Raw genomic sequence first — 23,592 nt, forward strand, 5'->3', positions numbered from 1 at the left:
ATGGGGGGGCCTATGGTCTCCCCCCACGGCCCCCCGCTCATGAGCGATGGATGGGGGCCAAGAGTAACAAAAGGGGGGGGAAACCCATTGTCCCCCCCAACCCTCATCCATTGGCGATGTAGACCTCCCCCCCACCAACAATTGAAAAGGGTTCCCCAAGCCCCTAGTCACCCCTCTCCGTAATAATATTAAACTTTACCTATCTACTCATCCTAAAAATAGTGAGGGGGGAACAAAAAACTAAATACCTGTAAATAAAAAAAATTATACTTATCATTAGATGTCTTCTTTTTTCTTAAACCTTTTTTCAACCCCCAAAAAGGCCAAATAAAAAGCCATAATTCCTGTCGAACTTTGAAAGTAAAAAATAAAAACAGACGTAAAAAAAAACAAAAAAAAACACATGGGTAAATTTGAGCCTTGCAAGTTACCAATTAGGCAAGGCTTAAATTTACCTATCAGTACAATCTTATTGGTTGGCCTAAACCAACCAATCAGAGCGCTCTAAATCAAATTGCAAGACGTGAGAAGGCTTTATAAGCCTTTCGCCACCGTGCAGAGCTCAGTCTGCGTGGTGCCCTCGCTGGGTGTAGAAGGATTGTTATTTTTTTTCTTTTTTCAAAGTTCGACGGGAATTATGGCTTTTTATTTGGTCTTTTTCACGGCTGAAAAAAAAAAGGTTTAAGAAAAAATAAGAATGGGAAGTATAAATATTTTTTTATTGTTTATTTACAGGTATTTTGTTTTTTGTTCCTCCCTCACTATTTTTAGGGTGAGGGGGTAGGTAGGGTTTAATTTTATTGGGGAGGGGGGTGACTAGGGGCTAGGACCCGTTCGCCGCCAATGGGTGGGGGCCAGGAGGAGACAAGGGCTCCCCCCCTTTGTTACTTTTGGGTAGGGACGCTAGGTCCCCGTTCAATTAAATAGTCCCCACTCGCGGGGCACAGGTGGTCCCCTGTTAATTATTTTAGAAGATGCCCCACCATGGGGACCTGTGCTAGGTCCCCCTTTATTTGATTCGGGGAGTGGGGGGCTTTTTTTTTTTTTTAAAACAGTGAGCAGCCACTGGCTGCTCTTGTTTAGTAGACATGCCCCTACTCGCAGCATAGCTATAGGGGCATTCAGGAGATTTTAATTTCCTTTGTGCTAATATGAGGGTCCTATGACCCTCATAGAATGACAGGGGCATGGGGGGAGCTAAAAAGTGACTTCTATTTTCACATACAGTATTACAAGTAGGGAGCCGCGAGTCGGTAGCTCCCTCCATGTAATAAAAATAAACAAATGAACAAAGAGGTCTTCGTTCATTCATTTGAAATTTCTTTTCATTCGTCTCTTTGACGAATGAGTGAATAGACAAAATTCCCGTCCGAATGCCCAAGTGTTTAACTGGGCATGCACGGGAATTTCATAACGCCATCTAGTGTGGGCAGATGACGTGTCCTACAGGGCCTTCATCTGCCCACACAAAGATGTCGGCGCCCAGGACCAAGGTCCGGGCACAAAATAAAAGTTTTAAAAAAGGTAATATGGGGGACCTAGGGGCATTTGGGGTTGAATAGGAGGGGAATTAGAGATGTAGTGTAGTAGCATGAGGGGTTAAATAAAAAACAAATGCGGCCGTGACAGTGCCGCTTTAAGTGCTCTGTGTGTGACAAGTGTTTTCTCTTTTCATTTTACAAAAAGATGAAGAAAAAAAAAATGTGCAGGTTTCAACAGAATTTGACACATTTATAAATTAACCTTGTTACACCATCTGGCTGTCAGACAATTGGTCCTGTTAATTCCTGGTTGCTTAGTTCAGTGGAGCTAAACTCAGCGGGCAAGCAATTGCTCAGAGCACATGCCTTGCTAAGGCTTATCATTGAAGTTCATTGGGAAGTCTGTGATTTGTCAGACACTGAAAGTCTGGGCAAGATGGGGTTAGACAAGAGATCTGCAGCTTTTTGCAAGCTGTTTTTAGATATATGGTTATATATAGAAAAGTGGAACCCACCCAGAATACGTGAAATATAAAACAGAATAACCTGTTAGGTAGATATTCCGGTATATGTTTCTGTATAAATAAATCAAAAAGCTAACATAGCGTAAAAAATATATTAAATATTAGGTCTCAATATATGTGATATAGGTACACTCACAAACGAATGAGAAAAACGAGCCTTTCACCCACTCAGGGGTACTCTGACGAAAATGAGCAGTAGTCTTCCAACCAGATATGTGAATAAAGAATAAAAATATAGTGAAGCACGTATGTAAAAAAGTATAACAAATTTATTGGTCGCACTTACACTTCAGTAGTAAAAAAGAGGCATATCTCCAAATAATTATGGACCTCCTGATGTTTGGAAATCCAGAGTTCCGTAGTAGGAGTCTTGGAGCAGTTATACAGTGGTAACAATACATAAAATAAACAGTATAAAAATAAAAGTCCACAGGGAATAAAATCTTCAGGGACTGAAGAAGTCCAATATTCTACAAAGGACGAAACGCGTTGGATTTTATTCCCTGTGGACTTTTATTTTTATACTGTTTATTTTATGTATTGTTACCACTGTATAACTGCTCCAAGACTCCTACTACGGAACTCTGGATTTCCAAACATCAGGAGGTCCATAATTATTTGGAGATATGCCTCTTTTTTACTACTGAAGTGTAAGTGCGACCAATAAATTTGTTATATTTTTTTACATACGTGCTTCACTATATTTTTATTCTTTATTCACATATCTGGTTGGAAGACTACTGCTCATTTTCGTCAGAGTACCCCTGAGTGGGTGAAAGGCTCGTTTTTCTCATTCGTTTGTGAGTGTACCTATATCACATATATTGAGACCTAATATTTAATATATTTTTTACGCTATGTTAGCCTTTTGATTTATTTATACAGAAACATATACCGGAATATCTACCTAACAGGTTATTCTGTTTTATATTTCACGTATTCTGGGTGGGTTCCACTTTTCTATATATAACCATATTTACTTAGGTGGCTGTGGAGTACACCTGGGATCACTTCCAGTAATACGTTTTCTTATCTTTAGTGTATATACTCTCTTTTGTCTTTTCATGTTTTTAGATATACCCTCAATGAAAATGCATACTTAAATAAATGCATGTATGTATGTATGTATGTGTTCTTTGGGGTTATATCTACTAAACTGTTTTTTGTGTTTTTATTTGATCATGGGAGTCTAAACTGTATATTCTATGCACCTCTTTGTCTAGAACAAAGATTATTATCATGATTAAAACATTATATTACTACCGTAATTGGATGAGCTTTGTACATAACTCAGCCCTGGCTACCACTACTAGTGTATGTTTCCCTTATGCTAACAAACTTCAAAGCATACCAAGGAAAGGGTGAAGACCAACCAAACAAGCCAAAGAATTTACAGATATGTGTTACAGTGGTAATAGAATCAGTGACAAACCTTTGATATCTTAAAGGGATACTCCAAGAAAATGTGGGTTGCCTTTTTTTGTGTGGAGATAATGCAACACATAGGAATAAACTAACCCCTTAGTGATGCTAGGGTATTCTATGCAGTCCTACATAAAGTGGGCGGCATTGAACACCCTGCAGATTTGGTGTGTACAGGGTTAAATCTATGCTCACACCAGGGTGCCCCGGTATCAATTCTGTCTGCTGGGGCCAATTTTAGTGCCCCCAGACTTTTAGATGAGCGGTTTGCAGCGCTGGAATTTGTTAGCTTAAATAGCTTGGCGGGCGCTCTCAGCCAATGAATGACCAGTGGGATCAGCAACTAACTTTTGCAAAAGATAGATGCACATCACCAGCAGGATTCTTGGCAGCCCTGCGTGACCCACGTAGGAGGGCAGGGTACTCCTGGCATCTCAACCAATGCAGTGGGCTGTATTGGTTATGATACTAAGAGTAACGCTTTAAATTAATGTTAGAAAGTATTTGCAGTTGTGGTTACGCGTGATCGCTGTACAAACTGTACAGCGGTACATCTGGCATCATGACGTGTACATAAGGCATAAATGATTATGGAGCTTTAACCTTGGCTCAGTAATTTTCCCTATACAACCCCAACAAACCAGAAGCATCAGTGAAAACATTCTACAAACATTTAGCCAAAAAAAATTATTATGACTATTGAAAAAGGAGGAAAACTAGTTTTAGTTCTATGAAGAATGTGTATGTGAGTTGAAATAAACAGGCATTTTATGTTTAAATCTGTTCTCAAACAATATTGTTCTTGTCTTGTACACACAAACACTATATATATATATATATATATATATATACCCCCAATACAGTAACAAAGAAAAACTGTTCATTTTGCATAGTATAGTGTTTATGAGATTTAAAATAATGAGCTGTCATAGCTTCTTCCCAATCAGATCATCACAGTAGTTACAAGGGTTATTCACTAAAGTGGGAATTCAAGGTGAATTTCAAATTTAATGCCAGAGTAGCCAAACTGAAAGTATAGCTGACAGAGCATTTTTTTCCCAATTTGGCCATTTTGGCATTAAATCTGAAATTCACTTTGAATTCTCACTTTAGTGCAAACCCCAGCTTGTCTCTGAACAGATTAGTTCACTCTTTTTTTTTCTGTATAATTTTGAGAGTATGTGGCACTAATAATTATGCTTCTTTCTTCTGATTATAATTTAATAAAATGAGAAGGATATAAGAAGCTACACATAATTGTCAGTTTTTCTAAGGCCGCAAGTAAATGTCAACTGTTGAAGAGCCTAAATAATTTCCTAATGCTCTTCTCATATGAAGGGGATACATCTGTTCAATAGACATTTTATGTATTTTTTTCTCATGTAATGAGGAAGCTTCAATTGAAAACTTTTTATAGGTAAAGGCACAATTGTTCAAACACTACCAAAAGCATACAAGAATTATGGATTTAGGCTACTAAGGTAATGATTAAATGACACTATTTGTAATCATGTTGGCAGACCTTATATTCACAAGGAAAATATTTACCTTTCTGATGGTCTTGTTATGATTAGATAAGAGGTTATTCCTGACTTTATCAAAATCTCCTGACAATTTATACTGCGATTCATCTTCCAGACAGAATAACCACTACCACTTCTGTTCAACTGAAGAAATAATACGGAACATAACCAACACATCGGGATTATTAGCAATTACATTTTATGGCAAGACTTCATATTTTCTTAATCCTTCTTTAGTGAACCTCCCAGCAGCAAAGAAACGGTTAAGTGATATAAAAATGTTTTTAACCAATCAGAGTATACAACAATATCATGTAGTGTCATCAACCTCCTCCCAACTCCTCTTTCTTTGCTGCTTGCCTCCAAGGTGAGTCTATTCCAATTATATTGCCATACAGTAATACTTGTTGACATATATTACAACAGTTTACCATTTGATGTTTATCTTGTTTTCCACAATGCCTCTTTAAAATCTCCACCTGGACGTCGGTAGACGACCAGCGGGTTTTTTCACGGGGGTTTCCCGCGATTTTTGCTACAGTTTAGACCGCAGCCCACCTTATTCATACAACTTCATTTTTTACTGCGGACTCCATTTTCCAGAGTCCGCGGCTCTCTAGTTGGCACCCTTTCTGCAATTACCCAGACTGGAATTGACTCATCCTTTGGAGCACACTCAGTCAGGGAAGCAGCCGCATCCTCTGCCTTTGGAGCAGGCAGTTCCCTGTTTTAATCTCTGCGGATTGGTCCAGAGAATCCACGTTTCGTACTTTCTATTTCAAGCCTATGCCACATGCTGCATCTTCTATCATACAGGAGCATTAAAACAGCAAATATGAAGCGTCATGTCTTGCCATAAAATTAGGGATTATTCTAGCTTTAGTGAACAAATAATCTAAATTTTATTAACGACAGGATGCAAATATTTTCCCTCCCTTTATATCTCTTATTCCCACCTTTTAAGGCAAGTTATTAGATAGTTGCGTACATATCTGTTCCAACGTTAAACCTATGCACCTGTCACGGTAGTTTACCCCAACACGCAAGATTTAGTCCAACAATTGACAATATAAAGCAGATACGTCTTACCAGACCTTAGAATGGCCGGACTCGACGTATAACAGAGAAGTGACAGAGTAAGGAACAAGCCGAGGTCAAGGGAACAAAGAGACAGCGAAAACAAGAACTAGCCAAGGTCTGGTACACAGGAATCATTAAGCCGGCAAACGAGACAAAACAGGGATAAAGAGAAAAACTGAGTCAAATACAAAGCCAAGGTCAAACACGGAAAAACACAACTGAACAATACAAGCGCTAAAGGGAACTGAAACAGAAGCCACGATAGTGCAGGGAGTTAAGGGAGAGGTAAGTATAAATACCCTAGTATTTAATTTGATTGGCCCCTGTCATATCCACGCCCCCAAAATGTGAGTGTATGGGGAATGTGGGATGACAGGGGCCAATGGGAGACAGTTTTACATTTCGGCTCCCACTGTCCCTTTAAGAGCGCGTGCAGGAACGCGCGGCGGGAATAGAGGACCTCTGCCGGCCCCCGGACAAGGTAAGTACTGCTACAGCACCATCTGCCATAGGTAACACACTCTAGTATTATATTCAGGAATTTATCATTCTCTCACCAATGCTTACTATGAAGTATGCCAATGATTGAGATTCACTATATGTGTTTAATAGACTTGATTTTCTCTGGTATGAGAACCTATACTTTCACGGAATTCTCTGTTTCTTTTTAGTGTGAAGACCTTTCTACGGTCGTTATAACATGGAGCCTGCAGCTCATCAGTTCTCTGTTTACAAAGTAGACCAAGTACAGGACCTTCAGTTTCGTCCATTGTTCATGAAGTTATATTGTTTACATGGTTGAGCTCTGCTAGTCTCCGCTACAGCAAGAAAGAGGAGTTGGAAGGAGCTTGATGACACTATATGATATTGTTGTACACTCTGATTGGTTAAAAAAAAATTCTCACGGTTAACTGTTTCTTTGCTGCTGGGAGGTTCAGTAAAGAAAGATTATGAATCTTGCCTCCTGTCGTTAATAAAATTTTGATTATTCGTTCACTAAAGCTAGAATAATCCTTAATTCTCATCCATTCCAAGCAGTGACACTTGAACAGGAAAGGAAAGACTACAGGAACACGAGATTTCGAACAGTAAAATGTTTTTACTACATGACAATAGTTTTGTAATATCCCGCAGAGATACCATGTTAAATTATAAGATGTGCTTTGTAGAATGATTTTCCTGTAGTATTGTCTTTGGATTCGTAAAGTGACACTCTTCGCACCAAAACCACTACATCTTATAGGAACACTATAAGTCTCTCAATTATTTTTATACCACAGTGCTGAGACAGCTTTATCTGATCATTCAGTGTCTCCTCCCTCTGCATGCAGACACTGAACTTTCCTCATAGAGATTGATTCAATTCATCTCTATGAGGAGATGCTGATTGGCCAGGGCTGTGTTTGAATCATGCTGGCTCTGCCCCTGATCTGCCTCTTTGTCAGTCTCAGCCAATCTTATGGGGAAGCTTCAAATCACATTCTCTCACATCCTGCATTATTACGTTTTATGCTAATCACGTAGGAACTGCTGGCCAGCAGTAACAGCACCTTATAAATTACCTTCTACCTATTCTTATCACCAACAGTTGTGCGGGAATGGTTTTTGTTTTAATAAGCAGAATAGTTTTAGATGGCTGCTAATCAGTAGTGATGTTGTTACAGATCCACAAGACAGCAAATGTGCCGTTTCAACACTATTAAAATAAAAATTAAAAAAATGTAATATGCGATAAATTGACTGCACTAAATCTTCTCAAAAACCTCAGGCTTCAGGTCCCAATTATTTTTGATCCACCAAGAGCATATTCTGTATTGTCAAGGGGTTCTCCCAACATGTGATGGATATATAGGAACACTATATAAAAAGGAGCATGGAGCAGCCACGCTGCCTCCAGTGAAGTCTTCAGGATGGATGGCTTTTGTCCAACCCAATGCTTCTCATAGGGAAAGATGGCACTGAAACTGTAATGTTTATATTTATTAGATAACAAAAAATGCAGCATGTATGCACTAGAACCACTACATTAAGATGTAGTGGTTTTGGTATTTAGAGTGCCAATGAGCACGTCCCTGTCCTGCTTTGCTTAGCTCAGTGGGAGGCATTTCCAGCAGCAGGGGAGCAAGCCGGGACTAAGGAAAATTGTCCAACTGTTCTTAAACGGTTTGACTATTTGCTCTGATAGGGCGCCAGGGCAACATAACCAATATAGCAGACTGTAGTGGTTATAGTGCTTGCAGTATTTCTTTAAGACATTTTATTCAGAATAGTCAGGTTCATGAGTGCTTAAATGGACATTGTAACCATAACCATTGAAGTGGTTATACTGCCTGGCGTCCCATAGTACTGTCCCTCCCCATTCAGTATTAAAGCATTTTAACATTTTTGAGCATTTTAACATTTTTGAGCATTTTAACATTAAAATATGGATTCCTGGCCATCCACAGCCCAGTCCATGCTGAGGGTGTGCCTGAGGCAAATAATACACACTTCTGACTAGCCAGATCATTTTATACTTGCAATAAGTGCTGTAATAGACTGAAAACTATTAGCTGGCATCACAGCTGCCCTGCCTGCTGCTCAGGCAAATGCTTTCTCATTAGCACAGAGGGAAGTGGCTGAAAGGGAATCTCATTTGTCATTAAAACTGTTTAAACGCTCAATGGAAGGAATCTCCAGAGAGAGACTATAACCACTTCAATGGAAAGAGCAATTACAGTGTCTACAATTTCCCTTTAATTTTAACTCTGACATTGCATAATATTGATTCCTTCATTAAATCAAAAAACGATAATTGTATACACGATAATTAAGTGCAAAATATGAATTTAAATGTTTTGCATTAACATATTAGAAAGCACACAATGGAACATTACTACACCACAAAACTTTAGTGTGATTTAATGCATAGTTAATTTCCACGAAAGGTATGGGGTAATCAATTCACCAAGGTAATGTTTTAAGATGGAGAAGTGTGTGCATTTCCTGTTTTGCATTACACAACTCGCACTGAGCTTTGAAACCATGTTGCTATCCATCACCACACATGCATGTCCCTTACAGCTATCCATATCTCTGTGATACGGTAGCCCTTGCTCTTTGAATGCTTTTATCATCCACCTTTGTTGTCCATCCATATCCTATTGGGATACATTTAATTGGCTGAGATCATCAAGATTAGAAATCTTAACCAAGGAGGCGGGGTAGCTGCAGCAAGACCAGCGTGCCGTGGAATATAAGGTAAAAAAATCTTACCTTTTAAAAGCATAATGGGACACTATATATAAGCACCCAAACCACTTCAGCTCATTTAAGTGGTGTGGGTGCAGTGGTCCTGTCAGTTTAATCCTGCAATTGTAATTATTGCAGTTATTGTTAAATTGCAGGGTTAACTCCATCTCTAGTGGCTGTCTACCAGAGGTGCTTCCGGGTCGTTGGGTGACTTTTGGTTGCATAACTGATGCTGATGTCCTCACTCTCTGAATGAGGAGATCCAACTGCAGCTATAGTGCCATAGGAAAGCATTGATTCAATACTTTCCTATGGGGTAGTTCTAATGCGCCGCACATGCGCATTAAGTCCATGACGTTGGGGGAGGATCAGAAGCGGGGCCTGGCCCAGCGCCAAGGGGCATCGGTACTGGATTCATAAAGATACATAAGGATTTTTAACCCTTCTGCGCTGTTGTGTATTCCTAGCACTATAGTTTCCCTTTAAGGGTGCCTAAATAGTGAGGAGAATTCTATAGCACAGATACAGGAAACTTATTCCAAACAATGTGGACTACATCCCCCCTGATGCTTTGTCAGCATCACAACTGTAAGAGCATTAAAGGAGATGTAGTCCACATCTGGAGCACTGAAGCTTTGCTATCTATGATATAGCATTGGGAATACATTTTTTCTTTCGCTAAGCCCTAATTACTTACAAATTCAGCATTGGCTAACTTATGCCATCACTCTAATGGCACAAAAACATGTGGGGGAAAAAAAAAAGTACCATGAAACCTACTTTTTGAAAGCTGACATTTTTAGAACAGACTGCCAAATTATAGATCTGTATTCTACCAAGCTCCAAAACTGGCAACATGAAAAGAACTGCAGAAAAAAACAATGTAGTTTAACCCATCAAGGACCAAGGCTATTTTGAGATGTGATGCGTTTGTGACCAAGGATTTTTTACACTTTCATGCATTCATTCTTCCACAATTTCCTCCTTTCTGCTTAAGTGCGCCCCCATATTTCAATTAATTTTAAAGGATAAATAGGGCTTTTGATATTTTATATGTATACATAATAAATAACTTTGCCTCAGTTTTACATTGAATAATTTCTACAAACCAAGTGACCTTAAAGAAAACAAACTCAAAATAGATTCACTAATTAGTTTTGATTGTTTAAAGGGACACTATAGTCACCCAGACCACTTCAGCTCAATGAAGTGATCTGGGTGCCAGGTACCCCAGGTTTTAACCCTTCAGATGTAAACACAGCAGTTTCAGAGAAACTGCTATGTTTACAGTGCAGGGTTAATGAAGCCCTGATGCGTAAATCGCATTCAGCGTGCAGAACGTCCATAGGAAAGCACTGAGAAATGCTTTCCTATGGACTGTTTGAACGCGTAAGCGGCTATTGCCGCGCATTGCGCTCCGCTCGGGAGCTGACATCGGCAGGGGCGGAGAGGTCACCAACACAGAGAGCCCAGCGCTGGATAAAGGTAAGTGGCTGAAGGGGGACCCTGAAGGTGTGGGGGACCTAAGTGTTATATAGTGTCAGGGAAACGAGTTTGTTTTCCTGACACTATAGTGATCCTTTAAATGCCCTATATGTCTAGATTTTCAATGTATTTGTAACATTTATAAAAACATAGTTTGCAAGAAGTGAATTATTTTGTTTCAAAGCAAAAACTAGTCATAGAATCCAAAACCACAAGTGTATATTTGTAGAAAGCACATCCCCAGGCTGTTTAACCAGAAGCATTTTGACACTTTTCATTTAACCATTTTATCACAAACTTAAATCAAAATATTTCATTTTCTGGTATTTATTTGGGTGAGTTCACAGGCCACATATTTCCTACCACTGCAAACACCCCATGTTTGTATTCTGTTACGTATACATTTTCCCCTAATACAAACCTTACACCAACCCATAATCCTATCTATAATATCTAATCCCTAAAACATACCCTAATCCCACTTCAGCTGCATTGCCACTGTTGATATTTGCACTGACATCAGCAGTGGAATTTCTCTGCTTACACAGTCTGTGACCACAGTGTGATTGCAACATAAGGGAGATCTTCTTCTCATGCTACAGCTCCTACACAAATTGATAAATGCTGGGCAGCTGACAAAGCCCTGCACCAATCAAGAAGGGGCGGGACAGTGCCATATTCAATGCTACCATGGCTAAGAGCATGTACACTCAGATGTAGTATTTAAATGAATTTAAAGGGCTATGTGTCACGCTCACTGTTAGTGCAGCAAATATTTCTTATTTTTGCTTGATATATTGCACATACAGAGTTATGTTTAATTGTATGCTGGGAGCTAGTTGTACCCCAGAACTCTAGAGCTTCCTAATGTAAAATTCTGTGCATATTTTGATTTTGGCATCTAGGGACAGACATGATAAACTTCACATCTGTGATTAGGAGACCAATCACAATTATAAAAAAAGAAAAAAAAAAAAAAGGACTATAATCAACGGAATGTTGCACCCAATGAATGATCTTTCACACCCCCTCCAGCCTCACTGGGGTCACACACAGTCCAATCACAGGCATTTTGCCAGCTCCGAGCAATCTGAGCTGGTGAAGGGAGGGAGTGGATAGGAAGAGGGTAGGAAGGGAGAGTTAGCTTTCCCTTGCAGGATCTCTGCCTGCAAGGGGAACATTTTCACGTCTGTCGCCAGTGTGCGCTCATGACAGCCGTATATTATGCACTGAATTGGCATTGGTATCTAATATGATCCCCTTTAAAAGAGGATCTAATCAGAGACAGGAACAGAGTTCTGGAGTGCCAATGTCACGTTTCAGTATGTGCTGATTGCAGTAACCCTTTAAAGGATTACTCCAAAGTGTTTCTTTGCGTTTACAACATGCGCCCTCTCTTTCGTTATTTTTAAAGAGATGATTTTGAGAGAAATTGGCACTTATATAAACCCCATTGGTAACACCTCCTGACATCTAGAAGGATTTTCCTAGCCATGAGCTCTGACTTGTGTATCCAAGCGAAAGCTTCTCATAGAAAAGCAATGAATACAATGCTGGCAGATTCTGGAGATGGTCCATCATGCATGACCCAATGCTTCTCTATGAAAAGAATTGGATTGGTCCAGGGACAATCATTGGTCACCCAGGTAAAAAGAGGAAGCTCCAGGATCTTATTTCAACTTGTTTAAAGATAACTTTTTTTTGGACACAGTGCAGGGCCCTACAACTAAAATTATAAGGAACACTGTATTTGTTTCTAACATTTACATCTAAAAATACTAAGAACTGACAGTTCCACATTAAAATAGGATGCATTCAATATTCTACAATATATACATTTGCTGAGTACTGTATAGTATCTAAAATAAGTTACACATGTCTCTTCTTAAGAAACATAATACAGAGGAGTGTTTGATCATTCACCCAGTTTGTATGCAACTGAAATGAAAACCTGGATTATTTTTCTTTTAATACAAACAGCATATATAGAATAGAGCTCAAGCCTGGTTATGAACGAATGACACTCACTACATTCCACGTGAATGCTCATTCTGTCGTAAATAGTCTGAGATTGTCCAATGACAGACAACATCAATTGTGCGATTTGCATCTTTTCTAATTAAATCCAGTATTTCAGCTTTGGCACGTTTAGTGTTTTAATAAGAGGAGTTACATGTCCCATAATTGGAATGATGTATTGGAAAGAGAGACACATACGTGACACCCATTTTTGCTATATGCCACATACAACACCATATATATATATATAGTACATACACAAACGCATGGTTGGCAACATAGTATTTAAGAGTATTTTTATTACTCAGAGGTCAGTGAAGCAATTGATTGGCAACATCATATATACCCTCCGCACCCTCTCTCGCTGTGCGTCCAGCTCGTCTTGTTGTAAATACATGTCTGTTAGTCCACCTATTGTACAGCGCTATGGCATTTGTTGGTGCTTTATAAATAATAATAATAATAATAATAATAATAATATGGTTAACCTTTAACTCTCCAGCTGCTGCCATGCACCCTCCCAGTGACACTCAGCGATTGGTGTCTATGGTAAGGGCAGTGTATAGCAGCTGGAGAGCTGCAGGCTGCCCATGGGGGTCATGCAGGTCTCTGCTATCAGCTTGCTGTCACTCACTGTCTCGGACCCTGATGGCTGGGGACCTGAGGGCTGCTGTCCTCCCATAACTCCTCGTAGGAAATTCATGGCGAGCTCTGTGCGGGCTGGACCTCTGTATGCGGGTTACCGGGCGCGGTGCCAGGCTGTGTGTGGCTTGCCAGGGCACGGAATGGGCTCAGATGGATTCGTGGCAGGCCCCAGATGCGGAGGAGAGAGCGGTGGGGGTGAAAGGTGAAGCAGGATAGGAGGCGGGGCCCTTGCACTGTATTCAGCGCAGAGCTGTGATGACGTGTGCCCCTGAGTACCGAAAAAAACCCACAACCCGGAAAAGGTCGCTTTCGCCTGCGCATGCGCGCGCGAGAGACGTGTGCTGGTGACGTGTCAGACTGAGAATCTTGCCATCAACGGGGCGGGGTCATTCCATCACGTGACCACACAATGGCTTGCTGTTGCTTTGTGGTGAGCAATAAGGCCCCTGCAAGCAGGTCATCTGAGCATGAAGAGTGCTGCCACGTTTTATGTGTGGTGGACTCAGGACTGAAGTTGACCTACATTTATGTATTGATGAGTCAAAGAAGACATTTGAAATTCCTGCATACAATACAAATATCGAGGAATTTGCAGCCTCTGCCATGAGCTCTCTTTAAACTAGCAGGTGGGATGTGTCCATTGGTTTAATATTTTTATTTTATAGTTGCATATTTTAGAATTAAATAGAAAAACAGCTATAGGAAAAGATAAGTATAAACCGCAATACACATGCAAACATTGCATCAATTAGAAATAATAATAATCATCACAGTCTCCTGAGTGTAAGAGAAATTGCTAAAATGAAAACCAAGTGTACTACAATGAATTTAAAGGAACATTATAGCATTAGGCATAATTGCCACCATTGGGAGGTGTGCAGAATGGGACAGGTAAGTGGGCCTGAGAAGTGGAGTCACCAGTAAAGCTACTTCTGTCACTGGTGACACCCATAATGGGCAGATTAAGAAAACCAGATGTCCACACACAGGATATATGCACACGAGGATTTCTCAAGCATCTCAAAGGCTTGTGTGAGCAGCCGAAACATTTCCATTCTACTTCAATCAACTCTGCATATTGGATATATCCTGTGTGTGTCCTTCAACAGAAGGGGCCAGCCTCTAGCTTGCAGCACCTTGAGAAAGCACTGCCAAGGCTCTTGAGATGTGCTAAATGCGCAACACCATTGAGCTAAATCAGGATGGTTAGAGAGGACTATGAAATCGGGACTGTATCCATAAAAAAGGCATTTTACATACGTTATTACTTGGCGTGCTGCATGCCTTCATTGGTTGAGATTATCAACACTGATGATCTCTGTCAATTCAATGCATCTCAATAGCAAAGTAATGGGCTAGTTTGCATTCTTGGTAATTGCCACGCTACAACCAGAGAAGGCAGTGTTTACACTACGCAACCTGCAAATGCAGGCTCTTTGCCCTTGGACCACTACATTAAGTTGTAGTGGTTCTGGTGCCTAGAGTGTCCATTTAACCCCTTAAGGACCAAACTTCTGGAATAAAAGGGAATCATGACATGTCACACGTCCTTAAGGGGTTAACTGTAGGAAATTCATCCACAGAGTGAGGCAGAAGGAAGATGAATACAATGTATAATAAATCCAGAGTCTGTGCCAAGTTATCAATAAAACCCCAAAGACATCTATGAGAAGTGGGAACTGTGTTCAGTCTGTTCCTGATGTGCGCAGACACAAGCCTATCTCATGAAGGCACAAATACTTTAATGTCCATTGCCGTTTCTCTTCGGCCAACAGTGACATCTCCAGATAACATAAAGGGAGCCACACAGTGCCAAAGTCAAGTGTACAGGTGCCACTTAAACTTGCTAATGCTAAAGTCCTACTGAAATAGTGAAGGATACAGGTACATATATTTACACTACATACAAAGATTGCTCTGGAACTCATTGATATTCATACATGTCTCACTATAAAGGTGTCAGGATTATAGTTGATCCAGCATGCAGAATTGTATCACACCTATATGATACAAAGACTAAGGATAACGTCTAACCGGACATTAGAATGGCCGGACTTAACGTACCAGAGAATAGTCAAAATACTTGCCGAGGTCAGGGACACAGAATGAGACACAACGATGAGGAAAGCCAGAAGTCAAGGATACCAGTAATCAGGGAAGTCAAAACAAAGCCAAAGTCAAATACCAGAAAAAAAACACGATCAGGAACACACTCTCGCATAACCAGCTAGTGGAAACTACGACAGGGCACTGGCAAAAAGGTAATATGGGTTTAAATAACCCTCCTTAGGCTGTAATTGGCTGTCTCTGACCCCAAAATGTGCGTGCACGTCTGTGACGTGATGTCGCACGCACGTTGGAGCAATCTTTAATGTGGGAGACGGTTAGTTTATTATAAAATCTTCAACCGCAGCGGCCAGCGTACCAAAGAACGTCGCACCCGCTGGGACCGGAACAGAGAGAGACCGGGAAGCTGCCCGCTGCGACCAAGGTAAGTTTGAAACCTTAGAAAAAAGGAAGAAAAAAACCCAAAAAGGGATGTTTTATATAAAGACCGCCCAGAGGGTAAATACCCAGTCCAATCTCAACAGTAGTGTAGTTGCCACAAAATAAAAAAGCCTTTATTGAAATCTATTAAAAGCCTGGGTTATCAGTGATGGACAGAATAATATAGGGAGAAATATGTATGGTAGGAACAGGGCTAGTCAAGAGCCTAATAGCCAAAAGGAACCCTCACAAAAAACGGAGAGGGGATAGAAGGCAATAGGTACCCCCATACATAACTCAGGTAACAAAGCAGTAGGAGAGAACAAGGAAAGGGAGAAACACACACTCCCAACCGAACAGTAGTGCTATGCTAATACCCTATCTACTATAAAACACCTTCGTGGGTGTTCTAATCTAAATGCTGTCATAACATCTGAAGCCCCAGGTTACACACACATGCTAGAAAACCATAAATGAAAAAGGTGCTCAGAGCAAAGTGCTCAAAGAGTATTAAAAACACAGAAGAACCCGACGTACGTTTCGGCGTGACCACACGCTGTCCTCAGGGGTATCAGCAGATCAGGTCTTTATATAAGACATCCCTTTTGGGGTTTTTTTCTTCCTTTTTTCTACAATTTCCAGGGTTACCCCCTTTTAACCAGTCCAGGTGACCTCTATACTCTGGAGGCTCGGCAGTGCGATACGGGAGTGTCTTTTCCTCCCCCCCACTTTCCAGCCTTTTGAGTTTCCTTTTTCTTGTTATTTAAGTTTGAAACCTTTATGTCGGCGTGGCTGCCTAGTTAATGTGCAGCCACGCCGACAGGAGAGCCGTGACAGTACCCCCCACTTGAAGACCACCCACTGGGTGGGCAGGGCCATGCTTGAGGGGAAACCTGGCATGGAAGGAACGGATTTTGCGTCCTGCATGTACGCCTGAAACAGAAACCCAAGAACGATCATCAGGACCATAACCCTTCCAATCAACCAAATACTGCAGAGACCCGCGAGAAAACCTGGAGTCGATTCTAGAGAAGACTTCATACTCAACCAGTCCAGAAACAGCCAAAGGAGGGGGAGGGACAGAAGGGGTGGTACTCCTGTTACAGATAAGAGGCTTAAGTAGGGATACATGAAAGGTATTAGGAATAAGCAGAGAGGCGGGGAGAGCCAGAGAAAAAAGACACAGGATAAATCCTACGCATAATTGGAAAGGGATCAATAAACCTGGGTGCAAACTTCATGCTAGGGACTTAATAATCCTTGTGGAGAGCCATACCCGGTCACCCACCTGGTAAACAGGGTTGACACCCCGTCTCTTATCAGCTTGTAGTTTGAAACGAGCCGTAGCTGTTTCCAAAGCCGTGTGGACCTTAGTCCAAGTCTCACCAATTCATGTGAGACGGTCATCCAGAGTGGGAATAACAGCATCAGAGAACACCGGAGGGAGGACAGTAGGATGACGACATCTAGGTGAGTCATGGGTAGCATTATTTCTGGCGAATTCGGCCCACGGTAACAAATCAGACCAGTTTTCCCAAGTGCCATTAATAAAAAATCTCAAATATTGTTCCAACGATTGATTGGCTCACTCAGCCGCACCATTGGTTTGAGGATGGTATGAAGATGAAAACAATAATTCTATACCCAACTGTTTAGAAAATGCTCTCCAAAATTGTGACACAAATTGGGAACCCCTATCTGACACAATATTTAGAGGAATACCATGTAATCTGACTATTTTGCGTATAAATATATGAGCCAGCTCTTGGGAAGAAGGTAGGTATCTTTTTGAACTTGCTAATGCTAAAGTCCTACTGAAATAGTGAAGGATACAGGTACATATTTTTACACTACATACAAAGATTGCTCTGGAACTCATTGAAATTCATACATGTCACACTATAAAAGTGTCAGGATTATAGTTGATCCAGCATGCAGAATTGTATCACAGCTAAAGATTAAGGATAACGTCTAACCGGACCTTAGAATGGCCGGACTTAACGTACCAGAGAATAGTCAAAATACTTGCCGAGGTCAGGGACACAGAATGAGACGCAACGATGAGGAAAGCCAGAAGTTAAGGATACCAGAAATCAGGGAAGTCAAAACAAAGCCAAAGTCAAATACCAGAAAAACTTTTTGAGCGCAGCAAAGTGTGCCATTTTAGAAAAGCGTCAACAATCATTAGGATTGTGTTATAGCCTTTAGAATTTGGGAGTTCCACAATAAAGTCCATAGACAAGTGAGACCATGGGGCACTGGGTATAGGGAGCGGTTGCAGTAACCCACAGGGTAGTTTATGGGGAGCCTTAGAAACCACACAAATAGTACACACCTCCACATACTCTCTGATGTCCTTTCTACAAGATGGCCACCATAAGGATCTAGAGACAGGGGACATTGTTTTATTAAGGCCTGAATGTCCAGCTGTCACATTATTGTGAAACACTCTTAGTACCTCCTTTCTTTCCAGTAACGGAATAAACAACCTCTCTCGAGGTTTTATCAGTAGGTGCTTGGGTCTGGGCTGCCATTATAGCACAAAGGAGAGGAGAAGACAAGGAAAGAACCATGGAGGAAATGATACATTCAGGTGGTATAATGGGAGAGGTCTCTTGTTCTGCCTCTAGGTCAAATTGCCTAGATAGGGCTTCAGCCTTAACGTTCTTAGGACCTGATCTGTACGTGATAATAAAGTTAAAGCGTGGCAAGAACAACAACCATCTAACTTGTCTAAGCCTTTTAGCATCACCAATGTATGCCAAGTTTACTGCTCGGCACAACTTTTCCTGTCAGGATGGTAATGCTGCTTGGCACAACTTTTCCTGTCAGGACGGTAAATGCCATTAACCAAATTTTTAGGTGCGGATGAGTACATGACAACAGGCTGTCGCTGAAGTGTTTGAAATGCAGAATCATTTCATACCTCTTCCTCGACATACAATGTGAGTAAATTGGGGTAGAGCAGATGGGGATACTGCTCCATTAGAAGTGGATTAAGGGCTTCTTTATGATGCCCATCAGCATAGTCAATGCCCAGAAATGTTTTAAATTCTGGCACATCGATGGGTGCCCATTGCTGCTTTGCCAAAAAAGACTCAGGCTTAGAAGCAAGGAACTGATGGAAATATAAATTAGTTTGGGCGACAATGTTCCCCAATACATCATCGCTCAGGAACAACTCCATAAACTGTTGAGGGCTACATCCTGCGACATCCACATTGATGCCAGGAGTTGCAGTAAAGGGTGGGATATCTGGCCTCTGGCGATGAGGCACTGCCCACTCCTCAGCAGTACTGCCAGCTGGAGCAGCACATCTCCTTCCGACAGGGGGACTAGCAGCCACAGATACATCATAACTAGATACATCTCTAGCAGCAGACACTGCATCTAGTGATGATGTATCTGAGCACCTGGCAGGGAAGTGATCGCTCCGGCAGTAAGGAGAGATATTGCATGATGCCTCGAGGCATCGCTGCAATACCATCAGAGCGATTGGAAGTGATCATGATTGCTTCCAGCCCTCAAATTAGCTGAAAACGTATCAGGTACGTCCACGGTCCTTAAGGACTGTTTTTTTGTCGGATGTACCTGATACGTCCCTGGTTGGGAAGGGGTTAAAGGCTGAGCGAGTGGTCTCCCATCAATGGCCTCTACGGCCAGGGGTGATGCTCTCCCCTTGATGGGTAGGAAGTGATTACTGGCAAATTGTATATCGATAAAGTTTTCTTAAGCGCCTGAGTCAATCAGGGCGTTACACGTGAAACTTATCTCATATTATTGAACAGCAACACTAAGGAGAAATCTACTTTGGGGAGTACCAGGGGACATATACATCACACCTAAGGCCGGTCCCCTAAGGGTTCTTAGGTGCGTAAGTTTTTCGGACGTATGGGACAAGAATTTCTTATGTGTCCTTTCTTGCCACTTTATAAGCAGAGGCCATCTTTTCTCCTAAACTTTTTCTCTGTATCTGACAGTCTCATAACCCCTAACTGCATAGGTTCAGGTTCAGACTACAGAAGGGCCAAGGACAACAGGATTGGCGAATCTAGGTGTTAGTGACATATTCATACGTCTGGTTCTTTTTCTAGTCATCTCCCTGTTCCTAAGTGATGTATTTATTTAACCTCACTGGCAGTTCTTTGTCTGCAATTTCATCAAGGATAGCTTTGGATAATCCCTCTGCAAATGCAGTGGTTAATCCGTTATTAGTCCAGTCTACCTTAGAAGCCAAGGTGCGGAATTCTATGGCATAATCTGAGACAGAACGGTTCCCTTGTTTGATATGCATTAGGGCAGTGGAAGCGTTGTTCTCCCTTCCCAATGGTTCGAACGTTATTTTGAATTCCGCAAGGAATTCTTGGTAATTATGGGCAATTGTCCTATCACTCTCCCATAATGGATTGGCCCAAGTTAAGGCTTTACCTTTCAGTTGGATCATTAAGTACCCAATTTTAGCTCTGTGGGGAAGCACCCAGGCGAGGCTTCAAAATGGTATTCAATCTGAGTATTCTTGAGTATTCCCTGCCAAATGCTGGGGTGGAGATAGTAGGTGCCTTATACACTATAGGTGTAGGTACAGTAGGCGGGGGTGTAACTGCCAGAGGAACTTCATGCTGCAAATTGATCCATACGATGATCATTTTCCTCTAGCTTTCTCTCGCAAACTGCTATGTTCTGACACAGATCTGCAGGATCTATGGCCATGTCGTAATATCAGGATTATAGTTGATCCAGCGCGCAGAATTGTATCACACCTAAAGATAACGTCTAACCGGACCTTAGAATGGCTGGAATTAACGTACCAGAGAATAGTCAAAATACTCGACAAGGTCAGAGACACAGAATGAAACGCAACGATGAGGAAAGCCAGAAGTCAAGGATACCAGAAATCAGGGAAGTCAAAACAAAGCCAAAGTCAAATACTGGAAAAAACACAATCAGGAACACACTCTTGCATAACCAGCTAGTGGAAACTATGACAGGGCACTGGCAAAGGGGTAATTTGGGTTTAAATAACCCTCTTTAGGCTGTAACTGGCTGCCACTGGCCTCTGACCCCAGAACGTGCCTGCACGTCTATGACGTGACGTCGCACGCACGTTGGCGCCATCTTTAATGTGGGCGAAGTTAAGTTTATTATAAAATCCTGAACCACAGCGGCCGGCGTTCCTAAGAACGTCGTACCCATTGGGGACTGGAATGGAGGGAGACCGGGCAGCTGCCTGCTGCGACCAAGGTAAGTTTGAAACCATTCTCTCGGCGTGGCTGCCTAGTTTATGTGCAACCACGCCGAGAGCCGTGACCAGGGACGGCCTTAGGCCTTTAGGCGCCCTGTGCGAAATATCTGTCATCCATGTATAGTGTGTGTATAGAAGTGTAGTGATTGTATAGGGGATTTATTAAATTAACAATAATTTAAAAATAAATATTCATTACACACACAGAGTTGCAGACAGACACACACACACAGTTACAGGCAGACAATTACAAAAACACGCAGGTACAGATGGACAGTCACGTTCATACAGCCACATATACAGTGTCACACACACACAGGCAGACAGCCACACACACACAGAGGCTGACACACACACACACAGGCAGTTACACACACACACAGGAAGTCACCACATACAGGCAGACAGACACACACAGGCAGTCCCACACACAGGCAGACAGTCACTCACACACACACACACACAAACAGGCAGTCACAAACACACACAGGCAGACAGTCAGTCACACACACACACACACAGGCAGACAGTCACACACACACAGGCAGACAGTCACACACATACACAGGCAGACAGTCACACACATACAGGCAGACAGTCACACACATACAGGCAGTCACACACAGGCAGACAATCACCCATAATTACCTCTATTCATTTTGGAGGTGGAAGTAGTGCTGCTCCTGGATTCTCGTTTTTGGGGAAGTAATTAAATGGCACTTCTAGCCCTGCCCCACCCTACCGCACACTAAGCCCAGCCCCCGCCACAATGTTTTTTTGTTGTTGTTTTTATCCCGGGTGGAGAATAATGAAATCCTCTACCCGGGTAGCCAGCAATGTTTGAGCTGTGTCGGCCGCAGGGCACCCCCTGCTCCATGGTGCCCATGTGCGGCCCCACAGCTCGCACACCCCTAAGGCCGGCCCTGACCGTGACAAATGGTGAGTTTTATTGTGTTCAAGCGACTTATTATATTTTTTCTATATGTTTTTAATAATGGAACTAAATAAACAGAGGTTTTATGCAATCCTGGAACATCTGTGAATTCTTTTTTTTGCTTTTCCCAGACACACACTGTAAATCAGTAAAAGTACAAATCAGTAATACAGTCTCACATCTACATATGCCAAATTTTATATACATGGCCTGCATTGCACCATACCTTCCAACATTGGGAGGCTTGGAATATGGACACTGGAGAATTGACCCCAACATGCCAGTGCCCTTTTGACAGAGTGAACAAGCTTAAGGAGCCCCTTTTGCTGTGCTGCCTAATGCAGTTACCTGGGTGGGGGGGGGTGGGGGAGGGGAGAATCAGGACAGTGGAAAAGCACCCTAAAATGTGGGCTATCCTGCCAAAAGCGGAACAGTAAGGAAGCCTGATGAAGAATACAGGAACTTTAGCCAAGTTATTCTATTTTGGGACTGTCCAAGTTAAATAAGGAACGGTTAAAGCCACATTAATGTACCTCCCTGGACTGACAAGGAAGGGAGGAACTGACTGATGCCTGAGTTAAGGGGTTGGGATCAGAATGTATACATTGTTGCTAATTGACAGAAGGAATAAAAAGGGGGGAGAGGGGAGGGGATTCACCAGTACGTCAAGAAAGGTATAGGGTTTCTTTGGGGATGCTTGCAGAGGAAAGTAAAGTTTTAAAGGACGCACTGGTATCTGGCCATTAATAAAGTTATATCAGTTGATCACGTTATGTCCCAGGCACCAAGATTGTAAAATATATTGCACAATGTATTGTTTTCTTTATGACACCCCCGATGGTGCCTGGCTGTAAACAAAGCTATCTCAGTTGATCAAGTTACGTCCCAGGCACCAAGGTTCCAGGATCCTGAAATTTATTGCGCAAGGTATTGTTTTTTTGATGACCCCCTGTTGGGGACTGTTGTATAAAAAAGCTTAATCCATGGAGAAGGGAAACCCTGGCGGCGTTACTCATGCTAACTAGGAGCGGTCCAAGACAGACGGTAACTTCAAAATGTATGCCAAAGTAGCCTATTTAGAGAATTTCTCCAATCCAATTCTGCCTTCACTTTGTCTTTTTTTCAATTCCTTAAATTTGAAATGTACTTTTTATCCCCAGCAATTCTCAGTGTAGTGGATAGCCGGAGTCTGCCCAGGTTGGTGGATACTGTGTGGGACACTGTGTTACCTGGCAGACTTTACTGAGGTGGCATCACTGATACTGGTCACACAGAACACTCTGAAATAATAATAATAATTCGCATGGAATCTTGTTATTATATGCTAAACGTGGGTTTTCACCGGTGTAGCTGTTGTTGTTTACTATGTGAGACATTCTCAGTGTTGGACGCTGGATACACTGCGTAACACTAACAACGAAACTGCTTCGCCCCATAGCATTATGTCAGCGTGTTCACCATTGTTGGCTTCATAAAGTTGTATGAAGAGAATAACAAGCCAGCCAACCAATCAGACGGC

At 41.8% G+C, this 23,592-nt stretch overlaps 1 protein-coding gene across 4 annotated transcripts in view; it reads right to left on the bottom strand.

Annotated features, from left to right (window-relative positions):
* The window catches only part of USO1 (USO1 vesicle transport factor), a 68,431-nt gene extending 54,727 nt beyond the window's left edge, over window positions 1-13,704 (bottom strand). For 3 of the 4 annotated variants that reach the window (XM_063458656.1, XM_063458655.1, XM_063458654.1), the window contains exon 1: window positions 13,400-13,704. In XM_063458656.1, the coding sequence (XP_063314726.1) occupies window positions 13,400-13,468 (69 nt within the window). In that variant the 5' untranslated portion in view covers window positions 13,469-13,704. The remainder of the gene's footprint in view (window positions 1-13,399) is intronic. The other variant, XM_063458657.1, reaches the window with a different exon arrangement.
* Between the last annotated feature and the right edge of the window lie 9,888 nt (window positions 13,705-23,592).

Source organism: Pelobates fuscus, chromosome 6, assembly GCF_036172605.1.
Source record: "Pelobates fuscus isolate aPelFus1 chromosome 6, aPelFus1.pri, whole genome shotgun sequence".
Lineage (NCBI taxonomy): Eukaryota > Metazoa > Chordata > Amphibia > Anura > Pelobatidae > Pelobates > Pelobates fuscus.